Here is an 18,126-nt window from a genome sequence, read left to right on the forward strand (position 1 = left end):
AGGTCCCGCCCTGCGGGCACAGGGCCCTTTTTTTTTTTCTTCTTTTTTTTTTTTTTTCGTGTGTAGACAGACTGTCTCAAGAAAGCGGAGGAATTCTTTCCACATAAATGTACACACAGGCTCTGACAGGCTCACAACGCGGGAGTGATGCATCTGGGTACTAAGTATAAATCAGCAAGGAGAGGAATTGAAAATGCCTTTGGCATGCTTCTTATCTTGCTCTGCCTTTCATCATGTGTCAGAATGTTTTCATGGCATCATCATCCATAACTAAAGGCTGGTTTTGATATCCAAAGAAATTAAATTTTCATAATGTAAAAGTGTTGAGTCAGAAATTATGCTCTGTCAATTGACTCTAAAGCAGTGATACTAATAAGGGATAGAATTCGCAGAATTCTTTTGGCACTAAAGAGTGTCGTATTAAAGTTTCAAACACGAATCTATGAAGATATATGGAACCTCAAACACCACCTCACAGAGAAATCTGACATCTCACCTTACCACAAGAATTAATGTTTTTCCAGAAACAATGTCTTCTCGTTCAAGATTCAGATGTAGTGAGTATGACTTAAATACTTACATCTGCTGATGTCTTGACTTCCAAATATTGTTCTTGTTAATACCTATTTTCTAAATGCAAACATTTTGGAAAAAGTTCTGGTTTTGAAAAAAAAAAAAAAAAAGAGAGAGACTGAGAAGACAGCTATCTTCCCATTTTCCCTACTTTTTTTTTTTTTTTTTCCACCAGCACAGCAAAACTGAGAGAAAAGTAAGGAAAAAGTAATAGTTTTTCTATTGTGGAAAATTTCTGAACATTTTTACTTCAAGTCTTTCCAAGAACTTGAACTTTTTTAGTGATATTTTGAAAATGCCTGTGACTTTTTACAGTATTGAAAAAGAATTTAATTTCTCCGGGGGTCTCTCATGCAGCAAAGTTCCAGGGGAGAAATGTCTTGCTATACTCCTGTTCCGCGTAAGATGGCAGTACTGCACTGGCAGCCGCTGACAGATATTTCTTTAAAAATCACAGAATCACAGAATATGCTGAGTTGGAAGGGACCCAAAAGGATCACCGAGTTCAACTCTTTGCCCTGCAGCCATTCCCAAAAGTCACACCATATGCCTGGGAGTATATTCTAAATGCTTCTCAAACTCTGTCAGGCTTGGTGCTGTGACCGCTTCCCTGATGAGCCTGTTCCAGTGCCCAATCACCATCAGGGGGAAGAACCTTTTTCTAATAGCCAGCCTAAAGCTCCCCTGACACAACTTCAGGCCATTCCCTTGGGTCCTGTCACTGGTCACCACAGAGAAGAGATCAGTGCCTGCCTCTCCTCTTCCCCTCAGGAGGAAGTTGCAAACTACAATGAGGTCTCCCCTCAGTCTCCTCTTCTTCAGGCTGAACACACCAAATGACCTCAGCTGCTTCTCACACGCCTTCCTCTCAAGGCCCTTCACCATCTTCATTGCCCTCCTTTGGATGGTCTCTAATAGCTTAATGTCTTTCTTATATTGTGGTGCCCAAAGCTGCACACAACATTCAAGGTGAGGTCGCCCCAGTGCAAAGCAGACTGGGACAATCCCCTCCTTTGACTGGCTGGCAATACTTTGCCTGATGCCCCCCAGGACACAGTTGGCCCTCCTGGCTGCCAGGGCACTGCTGACTCAGATTCAACTTGCCATTGACCAGGACCCTCAGGTCCCTTCCTGTGGGACTGCTTTTCAACATCTCATTCCCCAACCTGTACAAACATCCAGGATTGTCCCATTCCAGGTGCAGAATCCAGCAGTTTCCCTTGTTAAATTTCAAACAGTTCGTGATTGCCCGGTCCACTAACTTGTCAAGGTCTCTCTGCAGGGCCTTCCTGCCTTTGAGGGAGTCACCAGCTCCTCTGAATTTTATGCCATCTGCAAACTTGTTTAGTATCCCTTCCTGTCCTGTGTGCAAGTCATTTATGATATTGAAGAGCACAGGGCCTAAGATGGAGCCCTGTGGAACCCCACTAGTGACAGGTCACCAGTCTGATGTCACCCCATTCACTATTACCCTCTGTACTCGACTCATGAGCCAATTGCTCACCCATCAGGAGATGTGTTTATCCAGCTGTGTGCTGGATATTTTGTCCGAAAGGATATTGTGAGACACATACCAAAAGCTGTAGTGAAATCCAAAAAGATTACATCAACTGCCTTCCCTTGATCAAGGAGGGAAGTTATCTTGTTATAACAGGAAATCAGGTCTGATAAGCAGGAATTTCCTCTCATGAAGCTGTGGTGGCTGTGACAAGTGACTGCATTGTCTTTCAGGAGTTTTTCAATACTTCCCAGAACAATCTTCTCCATAGCTTTACCAGTCACTGAAGCGATACTGACAGGCATGTAATTTCCAGGGTCCTTCTTCTTGCCCTTCATGACTGGACAATGTTCACCAGCTTTCAGTCATCTGGGACCTGTCCAATTCCCAAGACTACTAAAAAATTATCAAGAGAGGTTTTGCAATGATATCAGCCAGATCTTTGATGATTCTGGGATGAATCCCATCAGGCTCCATAGATCCAGGGATCTAGGGATCAAGCTGGAGCAGCAGATCCCACACAACTTCAGGGTCGATTGGGAGTTGATTGTTCTCACAGTCACGGTCCTCCAACTCGGCAATGAGACACCCTTGGTCCATCATCCGTGTTGAAGATGGAGGCAAAGAGAGTGTTAAACGCCTCTCTCTTGTGTCTGTTCCTGTTTGTGAAGTGACCATCTTCATCCTGTAATGGACCAATGATATTTCTATAATGCCTATTGCCATTAATGTATTTGAAAAAACTCTTTTTATTGTTCCCCACATTTCCAATTAGACTTCATCAGAGAAAACTGTGATTTTTGGGTCTCTCACTGATAAATCTGTGAGAATGAAATTTTCCTTCAAAGCAGGTTACCAAAGTTACCATCCACCTCTACCCACTGAGCAAAAGAGTATTTCAGAGTGCAGTAGACCTCTATATTGCAGCTCTGGTAGACTCTGTATTGCAGAGGTCTCGTTTCTGTGGCGGGGTTAACATAGTGAGGTCACTTGGTCTGTTCAGTCTAGAGAAGACTAAGGGGAGACCTCATGGCCATCTACATCTTCCTCCTGAGAGGAAGAAAAGAGGCAGGCATTGTTCTCTTCTCTGTGGTGACAAGTGACAGGACCCAAGGAAATGGCCTGAAGTTGTGTCATGGGAGCTTTAGGTTGGCTATTAGAAAAAGATTCTTCCCCCTAGAGGGTGATTGGGCACTGGAGCAGGCTCATTGGGGAAGGACCACCAAGCCTGACAGAGTTTGAGAAGCATATGGATGATACTCTAGGGCACAGGGTATGATTCCTGGGGATGGCTGTAGTGCTAGGAGTTGGACTTGATGATCCTTTTGGGTCCCTTCCAACTCAGCATATTCTGTGATTCTGTGATAATGGGGCAGAAGGTTTCAATAATACAAGAATAGAGAAGGGGGAGTGAGGGGGCAGGAACTGTGGCTGATTGCTAGGGAAATGGGACTGGTTTCTTGAGAAAGGATTAAGGGTTTAAGAAGTAGCATAGGAGAACGGAAACTAGTTTCGATAGGGCATAAGAAGCTACTGTGGTTTATGCATGTAGAAGGGAGACAGGTTTGAGCCACACCAGACTACAGACACTGGGGAGGAGTCCATCTGCAACAGGGGCTGCAGGTTTTGTCTCTCCTTGCTGATACTCACTTGCTGCTTCAGACATGAACTGAGTTACTTGTTTCACTTATGTTGTCAATATTCATGGCATCACACTGCGGAACATTGCCTGTCCTGTTCCAGTTCCCAGTTGGTCAGGTCATAATATGGAGATTACAGAAAAAAATCAGGCAGCATCACATGTTGCTGCACACATGGTGCTGTTAAATTGCTGGCATTTCTGAAGGCAAGCGGTATTTCATTACTTCAGAAGGCTGTAGGTAGTGCTGCTGTTACAGAAGACCCATGTGCCGTTGTAAAGACATTTTGTACTAATGCCAAGCTGCCAGCCATTAGCCAGGCAGTCATGTCTCCTTTGTTCTTGCCATCCTTTTAAAAAGTACTTAAATTATAAGATGTATTTTCTCCACAAAAGTTGGTCCAAAAATAAATAAGTCTTGAAAATTTTGGATGTGGCACTTAACCAAAAAAATAGAGTAAACTGAAAATGGAAATAATTATAATTTGTGCCAATGCAGGTGTCTATTGGATAAGTTAAATGTGATTTTTACATTACAAGAAAGAAAAAGGAACATAGAATAAGAACCAGAAGAAATGTTTGAAAGAAAACAAGCACTCTTCCTCTTATCTTTATATGTAGTACACTTGGATGCATCATTTTGAATTTTACCATAATGATTTAGGTATAAGACAATTCATTATCTGCTTCAGTTTCAAAATCCATATTAAGAAGAGAGAGTATCATGCTAGAGATAGCCTGTAGAATTAAAATATGGAAAATAGGTTACACCTGTATCAGTTTGCCTGATTGATTCCATTGAACTGAAAATATTATATACAAAATTAAATTCCAAAATCTAACAATCAAAACAGTTAAATAGTTTGAAAGAAATGAAGATCAGTGCCCTAAACTCATAGTATTTAGCAAGCCAATTTCCTTGTTTTACCATAGCATATTCACTTGAGTATTCTAAAAGTCTATTGACTGTAAACAAAAAAATGACTGTAATACATTTTTAACCCCATGATAATTATTTTTTTTAACTTGTGACAATAACTTTTATTTTAGAAATAAGTGTTCAGCAAAACAAACCAGATTTCTAATATCTTATGTTCATTAAAAAAAAAAAAAAGGTGATTGCTTCCTTGACGATTTTTACGGTTTGTTTTACTATTCAACTTCTGAAAATAGGAAATGTGTGAATATAGTTAGACATAAACTTTGAAAATCCAAGCACCTACAAGGACAAAGATAAACCTTTAGCTTTGACAGAGCATTTTTTGTTTGCTACAGGGGAAGTCCTCATGTAATCTAATCTTCTTAACTAAAGCATTAATCATAAACTAGAGGCTTCCTCTTCATTCTGGGAATGTTTTTGCAGTAATTGTTTGTTATTACTGTAAAGAAACTTCTCAGTCTGGTTTGTGACTGTTTTGTCTGGGTTTGTGACTGTTTTGTAACTTTATGTATTAGAAGTAACTTTATAAGTGAATTTACCATTTACAAATGTCATGTTTATTGCTCAAAAATTTGAAGCTTATTAAAATATGAGCTTCCTTTGAGTCCTTTATTTGGGTTCCCACCTGCCTTGAGGCTTCTGTGCTTCTCTGCACTTGTAGAGATGGGTCATTGTTGTGCTGATATCCCCTGCCTGGGAGCAGCTGGGGCAGCAGGACCCCATTGTCTCTCTGGGTGCAGAGGAGCTTGTATTGCATTACCTAACATTCCACATCCTTCTCTCTGAGGGGCTCATGTTATATGGTTTGGAAGATTTGAACCCAATCAAACCAATCTTTGTCAAACACCTCGACAGCATTGTCTGTATTAACAAAAAACCAGACGATTTCAAGGTAGGGATTTCAGTGGCTTCTCAACCACCGTCTCACTTGTAGCCTATAAAACCATTAATTACATGTTGCAGGTGGCAGTACCTGATACTTAGGGTATAGAGACCGGGGGGTTTAGATGTCCTTCCTAATACTTAGGGCACAGAAAGCATAAGGGTTTGGACGTCCTTCCCCTCTTTCAGTACACACCTCTGCCTCTTGCATGCTGCCATGCATTACAAATTTGTATTTGCTTTATATTCCACTCTGTAAATATACTCACGAGTAAACTTCTCACAATGGCTCCTTGGTTCTTTGGTAATGTTCTGAGCAATATTCTTATTTCAGGGTTGCTTTCTTTTGGAAAAGTTATGGCAGAGACCTTATTAGAATTATAACATGAGAAGTATTATCTCAGAAAAGAAACCCTATACCACACTATATTCCCAGATTGTATTATCAGGTTATTAAACTGAAGTTTTATCCCCCAGTAGGATCTTTAAGTGGACGAGAACAGAGCTATTTAAATAAAGTTGAATTGCTTCTTTGACCCTGGAGAAGCAGGACATAGCTCCTGGACTTTAGAGGTATCCCGGATGCTGTATCATCAGTCACATTCCCATCCTTTGACGCAGTCATCCGCCACCTAAGTAGCAAGCCATCCATTTGGGAAGTGAACAATATGATTTCACCATGCTAAAAAGAAAGAAAGAAAAACCAAAAGCACGCAGCTAGGTGCCTGACTGATGAGCCATGCGGCTCGCTCCCAAGTACGTCTCTTCCCGATAAGGGAAGAGAAAGGAACAAGCCGGGAAACGGTGTCGGTGCTGCTTTTGGTTTTGTTTCCTACAACCCCCCTCTCTCAGGAATGGACAAATCGCCCGCACTCCGTGTCCCGCCCCGGCTGAAGCGAGGTTTAGGAACACAGCGCCGGGGTTTTTCGGGGCGGCTTTCCGCGAAGGGCCGCAGCCGGCGCTGAACTCGTACCGCGGGCGGCCAGGGAAGACCCGGCTCGGGGCCGGGGTGTGACCCACCGGAGGCTGGGCCGAGGGAGCTGCCACATAGGAGGAGCCGCCAGTCAGCGAGAAGCCGGCCCGCAGCTCAGGGAATCGCAGGGCTGTCGGCAGTGGGAGCCCTATCCCGGTGCTGTACGAAGCGGATCCCTCCGTGAGGCGCCCAAGGCCGCCGGATCCTTCCCCCGCACGTTCTCCCCGAAAGCCTTTGCTTTGCTTGGGAATGCCCGGTGACAGGCAGGACTGAGGTAGCTCTCTGGGAAACGTTTTGCAGAACAGGTAAAAAAAACCCCCAAACCAAACCTCACCAGCTGCTGTACAGAACGGTGCTGTAAAATGTGTTTGTGTGCACGTAGATGTATGTGTGTATGTGTATGAGTGTGTGCGTATGAAGCAAAATTAAACAAAAACCCCATCTGCCCCGGTCTTTTATTTACTACTAAACACTTAAGTGGAAAAAGCAACTCCATGACCTCAAGGCAAGTAAAGAAAAAGCAGAAACTAAATTCCCAACATTGAAAGGTAGCTACATTAGTGGCTTCTGTGGTCTCACACTATTTTACAAATGTGTTTCCTTGTCTCTTTGTTGCATGTTTTTTTTTCTGAGACAATTTCATTAAGCCTATTTTTAAGCACACACACACACACACAAATATCAGTGGAAATTAATATTCATCGGTCTCACCTATTGTGGAAATCCACCCCCTCAACCTCCTAAGGTAGTTTCAGGTTGTGAGAACCTAAATGTTACATTGAGCTATTTTATGTACCACTGTTTCCATGTTCATCTCACACATCAATTAAAAAGGTTAACTCTAACCAGTTTTGTGTATTACGTGTTTTTGCTTCCATGACAGATACAGTGAGTGGGCTGTCAAGTATAAAGAAGAAAACACTTTTAAGCAGTCATTTCACAGTATTTTAACTCTCCTGAGAACCTCAACCCTTTTTTGAGATATGCGAGGAGAATCTAAGTGAGTGAGCTTACACTGAAGCATAAGTTTGAAGTTGTATTTTGTGCACCTGGTTCTCCCACTGCAGTCCACAAGGTAATGTGAGTACCTCCTTTGGCTTCTGATACCTGGGATTTTTCTATATTCTCAAATGACTTCTAGAACCAAGATAATTAAAAAGACAGTGCTCCCTGCTTTTTGCTAAGCTGGTGCATAGGCTTAACAACTTTCCTTTCACTACACAGTAGCAAGGCAAGGGGCCTTCACTGTGCTCAAGTCCTGGGGAGAGAGTATCTGTCCTCACCAGAGGAGAGCAGGCAAATGCTCTTCCCAATGTTCCTATTCGTCCTACATTATTCTTATTCCTATGACCTTTAAAGACATGAGTAAGTTCTGTAGAAATTTCTAGTCATTGTTAGCAGCTGTTTGCCACTGCTTGAGATTAATACTGTATTTTAGGTACTAATTTTCCTAACATTACTGTCTCTGGTTACAAAGAGTCACTGTTAGCAATACAGAATTTTCCCTTGTGGGGAATTTTCCAATAATGGGGAAGTTTCTTAAAGAAGTAGGTGGAGTTACATAAACATTTAAGTTCTCTCACATTAAGTCTTTTGACTAGTAGTTCTGTTTTTCCTGTCTTCTTTACTTGATTGTGAAGGAAACATACAGCAGCAATACGGAAGGGCATTTTGCACAGTGAATACATTTTGCTTTTATCAAACTATTTGACACAGGTGTTGGAAGCTCCAGGAGGAGAAAAGGGGAATTGTGGTAGGTTCTGGAAGAAAAATAGCAAGCTGATAGCTTTGGCAGAGAGCTTTGATTGGCATCAAGTTTTCAAACTGCTTCAACCCATCCAGTCAGAGGATCTTTCTGCCTCAGTATTGTTCTGTAGAAGGTTTTGTAATGGTTATTGCAGGGAGGTTTTTTTCATGCGCATCTGGATTTTACCTGGACCTACTTTTTTCCCTCTGAAAGGGAAAAATTGAGTACAGCAGCAGACTTTCTCAGTCTTGAGGAAATTTGTAAGTAATAGTCATACTTCTTTTTTGTCTTGTAAGGCTTGTTTTTCTCTACAGTGAAAGAAAGCACAATAATTAAATTTCAGCAATTGCAAGACGTAAACATGGGTCTTAGAACCATAAAAGCTAACCTGTCATATGTCTTCCATGAGTTAATCAAAACACCTCCCCTGAAGTTCATGCCAGCATTCAGATTTCCTGACAAAAAGGTGGATTTAGGTTGTATGTGTGGGTGTAGATATCATGAATGTAGTGCACATGATGTTTGTTACAAGCAGTCTACTGTTTTGAGAAGTCTACGTTGTTCTTTGCAGTCTACAGCCTCTACCTAAAAAAGAAGAAAAAAAAAAGTAGAAAGTATTTTGGGTCTGAGTGTGCTACAGCTTTGGTTATTCCAACATCTGGAATGCACACGAATACCCAATACCAGTGACTTAGTCTTCTGCAGGCATGTCTCCAGAGTAAGTGTGACCATGGCACATCTGTGAGATCAGTATGCCTCTATCTTGTATGAGAAGCTTTACTTTGGAGCCTAGTTGGTGGTCTGGAGTGCTTGTGACTCACGCAGTGGCATCATGACGGAGGAATTCCAGTGTAAGCTCTTGTGTAAACTCCAGTGTAGACTCCCAGAAACTCTTGGGAACCCATAGAATTAAGGAGCAGTTTGCTAGTGCTTTCAAGGACATCACTAATGGCTTAGGAATGAATTTGGTAGCTAACCACACTACAAAGCCTAAGATTTATTGATGAATTGGATCTTTCACCCTGAGAATCTTTGTATTTTTGCTTTATTCATGCTTTTGTAAATGCTCATATCTGCCTAACAATGTGTTAGATAGAGTCCCTTCCTCAGCTCCTTATATTCTGCCTTCTGCAAACTAGCTATTGGGATCAGACAGCAGTAATGAGAGAAGAAGTAGCTTGAATCAAATTCTTATGAGGACTCTAATTCCCTTAAGCCACAACATTGTAAAGGGACAGGTGTCTTATGATTCAGGACAATATTGTCACCTTATAATCATCTTAAAGTTGACAATCAGAGAAAGAAGATCAACTATCTTATCAAAAATGGTTATGGCTAAGAGTCTTGGCGCAGATAGAATTTCATTGGTTAGGAAATGTGATGAGCATGCAGTTGTCTAATTTCTTATACAAATTCTGAAACTACCACTAGAAAACAGTTGAAGCCAATCTTTCCTTATTTTTGTAGCTGTCTGGGTATCCAAAATTAGGACTTTATTTAGATAAAATCCTACAGTTTTCTGTATTCATGAAAGATTTCCATTACAGTGAGTTTGAATTTTTCTTGGCAGTAAATTTGTAAAATTATGGCAGTGCTGGATACTAGTATTGTTCTGACTTAAAATACATATTTATCAAAATCAGTGGTTGTGCGAAGGTTAAGTGTATGAATTGACATTAACAAACATTTTATAATATGAAAGTGTTGTATAGGCGTATAAAACCTATGTCAGTAAAGAGGGGGAAAACTTCTGACAGAAAATTGAAATAATTTACATGTTCAGAGGTAAAGCAGCAGAAATTCAATAAAATAGATTCTGCTTGTAGGCTGACTCTTTTTGTCACTGTTTTACAAAGGCGCTATTGTGTAAATACGTGTTATTAACTACTGCATTAATTATTTTCACAGTATATGTAATTTTGCAAGCCTAATGGTAAGTACTGTGAGACCAGGGTAGAAAGCAGGGTGTGTTCACAGTATGTTAAAATAAGGCAAAGAGGTGGGGAGGAACCAAGTTCTATTTTCTCCACTGAATGCATATAGAAAATTCCTTCATTCTCCTCCTGCTAGGAGCAACACTCCCTGCTACAGTTAGGGAAAAAATTGGATATTTGTAAGTACGTATTTACTATTTGACAGGTAGTGATAAAACATATGTTTTGCCATATTGAAGGACAGATGTTTAAAGCAAATAAAATAAGTTGGTTTTCACATGGGTTTTGGACCCATGCAGCAGGAAGCTTTCTGCCTGATTACCTACTGGGTGCAATTTTGTCCTGTTTTCAACTAAAGTGGAATTCAGTGCCTTCTGCCCAGTTCTTTGTGTGGACTGACTATCAAGTGTATTTTACAGCGCAAGTTAGAAAATGAATAGGTATTTATATTTGTCTGTGTCTATTATTTTCTCATTTTAGGTTCCATCTACATCATGAAACGGCCTTTACTTTTGTATATATTTTTATTCTACTGGAATTTCCTCAGTGGTAAGAAGCCAAGTTGTAGAACTGTTTGACTATGTTTTCCTTCCATGTATAAGCACAGAAATGTTAATCCCTCAGTGTTCCTTCAGCATTTGGCTTTTTTTCCTTAATATTTTAAATAAAAAGATCTCAGCATGCTTTTACGTTAAACTAGATATATGCATTTTCATATGGGGCCAGGTTGAAATCTCTGTCAGTGATCCAGCATAGACACTATTTCAGACAAGGCACCTTTTGCATTACACAAAAGGTATTATTGGCACCGTAAAACCTGGGAATTGCTGCGTATTCTTTAGCATTGTGTGTAAAACCAAAAACATTTGTGTATAACATTCCTAGGCACTAATGGTTGCCTGTTACAATGGCAATGTTCTGAAAGCAACAGCTGAGGGACTCTGTACACACAGTCAACTATTTTTAGTAAAGCATCACACTGTGTTTGTGCACAAAGCAGGTGTCTGAAGGTATAAGTAGCCCAATTTGTCCCAGACTTATACAAGTGCATGCCAAAATGTTTAACTTTTCAGAACAGAGCAGATACTTTGGTCCTTAAAATTTCCTGTGGATATGGTAAAACATGACTTCAAAGATTAGGCTTATTATTGAAAAATTAATTTTTCTTCCAAATTTTATTTTTTAGCTTTATTCACTGTTGAAGCTCCTCAGTCACTCTACATTGTGGAACAGGGGAACAATGTGACCATGGAATGCACATTTCCAGTGAATGGGAAATTAAAGTTTGGAGATTTAAATGTCAGCTGGGAAAAGAAAGATGAGTTAAAGAAGCTGGTTTATGTACTTGTCAGAGGAAAGGAAGACTTGAAAGGTCAGCACAGTGACTTTAAGGGAAGAATAAAATTGCTGAAAGAGAATCTGAACTTGGGACAGTCTCTCCTTCAGATCACTGATGTGAAGCTCAGAGATGCAGGGACTTATCACTGTATTATTGGCTATAGGGGAGCTGACTACAAGACAATCCACCTGAAAGTTAAGGGTGAGTGTACTACTACCAGAGGTTCAATACTGTCTGATACTGCTAAAAGATTTCAGAGGAGACCCTGAAGTAAGACACATCCGGTTTAGTAGTTAAAAGAACCCTCTCCAGAGACAGGAGTTAGTTGCCTAATAGTGCTTATGCAGCTGTATAATTATATACATATTATATGTATATACATATATATACATTATATTATAATAAAATATAACAGTATTTCTGTTTAGGTTGAATCCACACTCTGTCCTTTATTTCCCCAATGAGGAATGGTGTTTCAAAACCATTTAGATAGTACAAAGACCATAAATCTAGTGCACTTTTCTAAACAGCATCAAAATTGTAATAAATCCTGTACCTCCAGTTACAGACACAGTAATGATATTTACTTTTCGTGTCAAGGGTATTATTTGCAAAATCCATGCTGAAACTTGACCCTGGGGGTTGGGGATACGGAAAAGGTGTCTTGCATTTAATATATGCTGTTCTTCTAGCTTCCTTCTAGTAATCATTTTCTTCCATCTGTTTAGCTCCTTACAGAACTATAACCCAAAGAGTGGTGAGCACAGGACACAATGAATGGAAGTTGACATGCCAGTCTGAAGGATACCCAGAAGCTGAAGTGATATGGCAAAATGGAGACTATGAAGATTTGACTGATAAGGCAAACACAAGTTATCAAACTGGAAGGGACCAGTTGTATCATGTGACAAGTACCCTTACAATCAAAAGTGGAATTGATGATATATTTTACTGTATATTCTGGAATAAAGAGCTGCAAGAAAATACATCTGCCATTTTACACATAGCAGGTACATTTCTAAATTTCATTAATAGTAATACACTTCAAGGTGCTATGTAATTTTGTCCCAGTTGAATCAGCCATAATTTGTTTCTCTTTCCTATCTAATTTTGAAAAGTCTAAAGAGAAATACCTGTGTTGTTTTGTTATTAATATACACTTCCATCATACTGACATGTTCGTCATGAATGTGTGGTCAGAATTGAAGGACAGGAATTTTGCATGACCTGCAGTTATATGAAAATCCAGTCTAAATGTTAAAAAAGTTTCATTATTTGAGAGACATACAGCTCAGAGACTGGAAATAAAACTCTCTCATATAAATTAAACTCATCTTCCAAGAATATTCTATTTTGCTGATGATTACTGTCAAATAAATTAGAACAATATGATCTTTTCTTGCCATTACAGCCTTTGCTTTGAGCATATTTAAATGTAACTAACTAACTGTACACAGATTTTTTTTCCTCTAAAGTCTGTATTGAAGGAAAATGCATGAATGGACAAGACCTATACAGTTTCTCATTAGACCTTTTACCTGGGCTGCATCCCTACTGCTTTTGCTTTTGATTATTCTTCTCTGCATTGTAGCCTCATGTGCTTTCAGCCAGATTGGAGACTCAAACAACAATATTTCTGTTTATCAGACTGTTACTGTCAGGTCGTTCCCCTGGTCCTGTTCATAACCTAGTTTTAATAACACCTGTGCTGGCACGCTTTTTGGGCCTGACAAGGGTTGAAAACAGGCAGGCAAGAGTGAGAAAGCCAAGTTATCCTTTCAATGGGCAAGTTTGTTTTTAACAAGAAAAGCCTTTGGGATTCAAGGAAACCACTTTTCCTTTGCATTCAGAGCCTTACCAGATGAAAGGGACTTTCTGTTCTCTTTCTCAATTAGCTTTTTCCTTTAGTCCTGATGGGAAACTAAACTAAATATAACAGATCCTTGCTGACAAGCAAGATGTGTGATGAGAATCAAAGGCACCATCACATGGAATGCCGGGAACAAAGATAAGTATTAACATGTTCCATATTTTTTTTTTCCTTTATTTGAACAAAAGTGTGCTTAAGTGTGTCATGAGCACCTGACCATAGACACAGTCTATAATGCTGTTATCATATCTGAATTGCTCATAGCAAAATTAATATGGTGAAAATGAAAGCAAAAGGGAGGAGCTCATGCAATTATGTAATGTCTTATCCCCCACTTCTTTTTCTTAAAGACACACCTGATGGCATTCTGTGGACTGAGAGCAGACGGTTTGTTGGAGCAACTCTCATTACTACTACTTTTGTTGGATCAGGGCTTCTATTTATGTTCTGCATAAGAAAAGGTATTCAAATTATTTATTTTAGAACATCTCAGCTATTATCAATCTGTTCTGTTAATTCATCCTCACTGAGGTGGAATGAGAGAATGAAAGTCTGCCTTAGATCTTTTGTCCAGAAATCACTAAATTTTTTACCACATAAACTATTTCTCTTTTTTTATTGGACTTAGTTAAATACTAGCAAGTTAACAGAATGGAACAGGTTATCAGCTCTTCACAAACCACTTGTCCTGTTAATTTTTCTTATAGATGATGTAGAGCAGTAAGTTTAATGTCTAATCTATTCAAACTTTGAAGTGCAGTTTATTCACCCACTGAAAATGGAAGTTTCCTATTCTGGGTCCCCCCTCTTGACTGGGGATCAGAATGCTGTTAGCAAGCAGGGCACTGGAGAGTTTTTAGGTTTTTTTTCCCCTGCATTCTCTGAAAAATTTCATTGAACTGTGAGTGTTTTTTCAAGTGATCCAATTGTTAGGAATTCTGCATATGTCTTTATTCTGGCCAAAATACTGTAAAAACTGTGGACTGCATAGGAAGCTATATGTCCAAGGTGTTAAGTATGAAAGATTTTTTCACAAGAGGGAATATTCCGTCTCAGGCTTCGTGTCACTTGCTAGGTTTTGAACAAGTATTTTCCAGTGATGTAAATGTATAGAATCAATGGAGTTCTGGCTTAGGAACTAGGAAAGGAAATGGACAGACTGGGGCCACTAAAGAATTTATTTCAAAGTCTTTGAAGAAATTTAGTGTTTTGAGAAACAATGATTACACTGTGTTAAATGTGCCCCTCCCACCAGTGTGCTTAAGCCCTCCATTAGATCTAAAGTAAGTATTTTGTTTTCTTATTGAATTTTTTTCTCTTTTATTTTCTTTCAGCTAGAGCAAATAAGGACAACAGAATACCTGTGCTGAGTTCATCAATAACAAGTATGTACATATGGCATAAATCTGTCTCAGTGTGATTCTTGTGGAAATAATTGCTTGAGAATGTACTTTGTAATGGTGAAAACCAAATGGAGATTTAAATTCAACTTTGATTTTACTTTTCCACTATTTATGTAACAATTATAAATTACAAGTGAAGAGTGGCTTTTCATTACTATGTCAGCTTATTGAAAGGAAAATGTGAAAGAAAAGCATACTTATTCCAGGAGCAGATGCACTCCTGATATGAACAAGAAAAGGACAGAATGGTATGCTCTGCTTTGGAAAGTCTGCAGTAGGATGGGACATGCTCCCTGGAACTTATACCTCAGGATGGTGTCACATCCTGATGTGCAAACCCTGTCTGCAATTTGAACCATGTTGGCATGGTCCTGTGTTTTCTGCATTATTATAGTGTGCATTTGAAGGTCTTTGTCACAACATTCGTGACAGAGGATTTGGCCCTGTTGAGAGAAACACCAGAAAAAGCTTTAGCTTCCCTAACAGTTTCTTTTTTCTCATATTGGGATACTGGTGCTATTTATGATTGAAGTTCAATTAAAGGCTGGTAGCACTGTGACAGTGAGAAATGAAGGAAAGAGTGAAGAGATTATGGTGGGAGAGAAGTTATTAAAATAATTTTGTTGTCTCTCATGATGGCTATTGGTTGATTTATTTTTAATTTGTTGCATGCTTTTATTTGGAGACCACCTCAAATTAGACTGCTGTGTGAAAATTAATCCATACTGGCAGTTTGGGTTTTTCCTAAGAAAACCTCTCCTGAGAATACTTGCCCAAACAGACACAGCTTTTGGTGTTAATCTGTTCTCCTGCTCTGCATTTAAGTCACTCAGTTCCTGGGCAACCTGAGATGGTAGTTTTAGGAAAGATTTATCACTATCTGAAAAGTTTAAGCTATGCTCACTGTCTGTATGTATGTTGTTTGCTTAAAGATCTGTCAAAAGATAAGGATACACATGACTGCAGAGATGCTTCTTTTGAAGACAGAGAGCTGCAATGTAAGTATAAATGATAAAGGGAAAAAATAGCAAATTATACACAGCACAAATCATCCATGGTCATTGGAGCCTTGATTCATGGCTGATATATTTACTCCCTTGTTTCAAAAGACAGAACCTTCAAGAGAAATACAACCTCCCATTCTCTGTCTTACAAACTCACTGTCATAACTCATTGTGTACTGTTTGTTACATCAAATAATGAATCTGGTTTTTAAAATAGAAAGGATATACAAAGGAAATGTGATGTGGAGTTTTAACCAAAATCAGTCTATTTTTCTAGTTTATGCTTTTGCTATAGAAACAGTTGTTTACACACAGTGGGGAAGGAGACAGTAACCTGTCACAGCCACTTGAGCAAGTCTCAAACTGCGAGATTATGTCTTGGCAAAGCAAGAAAATGTATGACCATATTTCTGAAATCTCTGAAACATACTTTGGTATGGAACAATGGTATGAGTGAAATTATTGAGGTTTTTCTTTTATGTTCTTGCTGATTTCTAAAGCACTTGCATTAATTACATCCCAAATCCTTCCCTGCTACTTCGCTGTAGTAAACTTACAGATAAGTCTGCTGGTCCTGCAGGTATAGATCTCCAAGTCAAAGAGTTAGGGCCCAGGTATATGCTGCTACTGATATTGAGAGATAAAGCACTGAATGCATTTGAAAGAATTTGAAAAGCTCTTAAAAGAAAGGGGAACCTAAGCAATAGCAATTTCACTGTATTTACTAAAGAGCACTTCCCACCACTTCATTTCCTCCCACGATCATCTTCTTCTTCTGTTTGATCACTTAATTAATTTCATTTAGGTCTTTAATTTAGACAATGAAGGACATTTTTTTTGGTACCTCCAAACTCTAGGAAAGGGGCCCAAACCCATGAATTGTTTTGTGACTTCATCATTCAGTAATTTGATAATTATATTATGTAATTCTTCCTTTTACAGATATGCAAATCGAGAAGACCTAGACAGAGAAAGCAGGGGAAGATTTTTTTCCTGTGTGGTGAAGACTTGACAGCTCAGATATTCTATGTTCTATCTATTGAAGGGGATATTAATTTTTTGTTTTTATTGTGTGATGGCAATCTTCTAATTGTTGTAACTTGGGAAAAATGCAATGAAGTTAAAATACTTATAACATAAAAAGTCCTTGCATTCAGCTGTCTGTATATGGAACTAGATATTGAGGTATTTATTTAAATATCCAAGTTTCTACCTTACAAGTTTCATTGAAAATGTCTTTAAGGTAAAGCAATTTAGGTCTATGACCATCATGAACTTCATAGCTAGTTCTTGATAGGTCATCTTCTGGACGTTTTTTTTTTCCTTCCTCACCTGAGCTCTCAATTTCCTGCAGAGATTTTGTTTTCCAGCTTTTAAAGAATTTTTTCAATACTGTGATCCTCATAAAAGATAATGGTACAACAAGACAAGGTGCCATACATACAGGGCATTTTCTGTCCTTAAAATACCAGCTTACTCACAACTAAGCCTAAAAAAGTGCTGTAACCCTCTTGGCAACTATGGTTTAGAAATTAAATAATACTGAGCTTTTTGATCTCTTCCTCTTAGAAGTGTTTTGGTAATTAAATTTCCTTGTAATATATCTGGCACTACTTGGTTACTGCTCATTACTTTCCTGATTTACAATTTGGGGATAATGCAACTGTTTAGACCTTCAGAAAGAAGAGCTCTTGTTTTGGAGGCTTTGGAAACATGCTCCTGGATCCCATTTCTTAAGTTATGGTTATGTTACATTTTTCTAGATACATAGCTTTTTTGGGACGGTCATACAGAGGTGAAAATTATTTATTATAATGATATTCAGAATTATATTTTTTTTAATAAAACAAGTTTTGTTTTTCTTCTGTTTTTCCCTGCTCTCCTTGACTTGCAAGTACGTAGAGTAAGCACTCTTGCACTTTTTCTGTGAAAATAAAAATGCAAGATTTGAGTGTAGAAGAGTGTCTACACCCGTGTCATCCTGCTTATGGCTTCCACAAAGAAGAGATGATGGAGAACTGGAATCTCATTGGATTTGGCTATTATTTTTCTGTTTAAAATAAGTTTGTTGTGCAGTCCTAAGAATGTGAACGCAGTCCTCAGCCCAGGGTTTCACTGCTGGCACTATTCAATCTAGCTAATGTAAAGTTGTGTTTACTATATCTCAGCGAGCTGTAGGATATATAGTATGATAGAAAAATGCATCATATAACCATAGTGGAGTTGGTAGACCCCAGTTAAGAAAAACAATTACTATAAAGTAATTTCCTTAATTCATTGCAGAACTTGCATATTGATATACTAATTCTTGCCATTGAACACCC

The 18,126-nt window shown here is 38.9% G+C and overlaps 1 protein-coding gene across 1 annotated transcript; it reads left to right on the forward strand.

The window, feature by feature from the left end:
* Positions 1-6,665: 6,665 nt before the first annotated feature.
* Positions 6,666-17,051, forward strand: CD274 (CD274 molecule). Its single transcript, XM_027635024.1, has 10 exons — positions 6,666-6,810; positions 7,389-7,585; positions 8,466-8,512; positions 10,667-10,735; positions 11,373-11,726; positions 12,254-12,535; positions 13,746-13,856; positions 14,730-14,780; positions 15,731-15,796; positions 16,745-17,051. Coding segments are annotated over exons 2-10 (1,005 nt in total). The 5' UTR covers positions 6,666-6,810; positions 7,389-7,583; the 3' UTR covers positions 16,768-17,051.
* Positions 17,052-18,126: the final 1,075 nt, after the last annotated feature.

The sequence above is a fragment of the Corapipo altera genome, unplaced genomic scaffold (genome assembly GCF_003945725.1).
Source record: "Corapipo altera isolate COAL_440 unplaced genomic scaffold, ASM394572v1 61411, whole genome shotgun sequence".
Classification (NCBI taxonomy): domain Eukaryota; kingdom Metazoa; phylum Chordata; class Aves; order Passeriformes; family Pipridae; genus Corapipo; species Corapipo altera.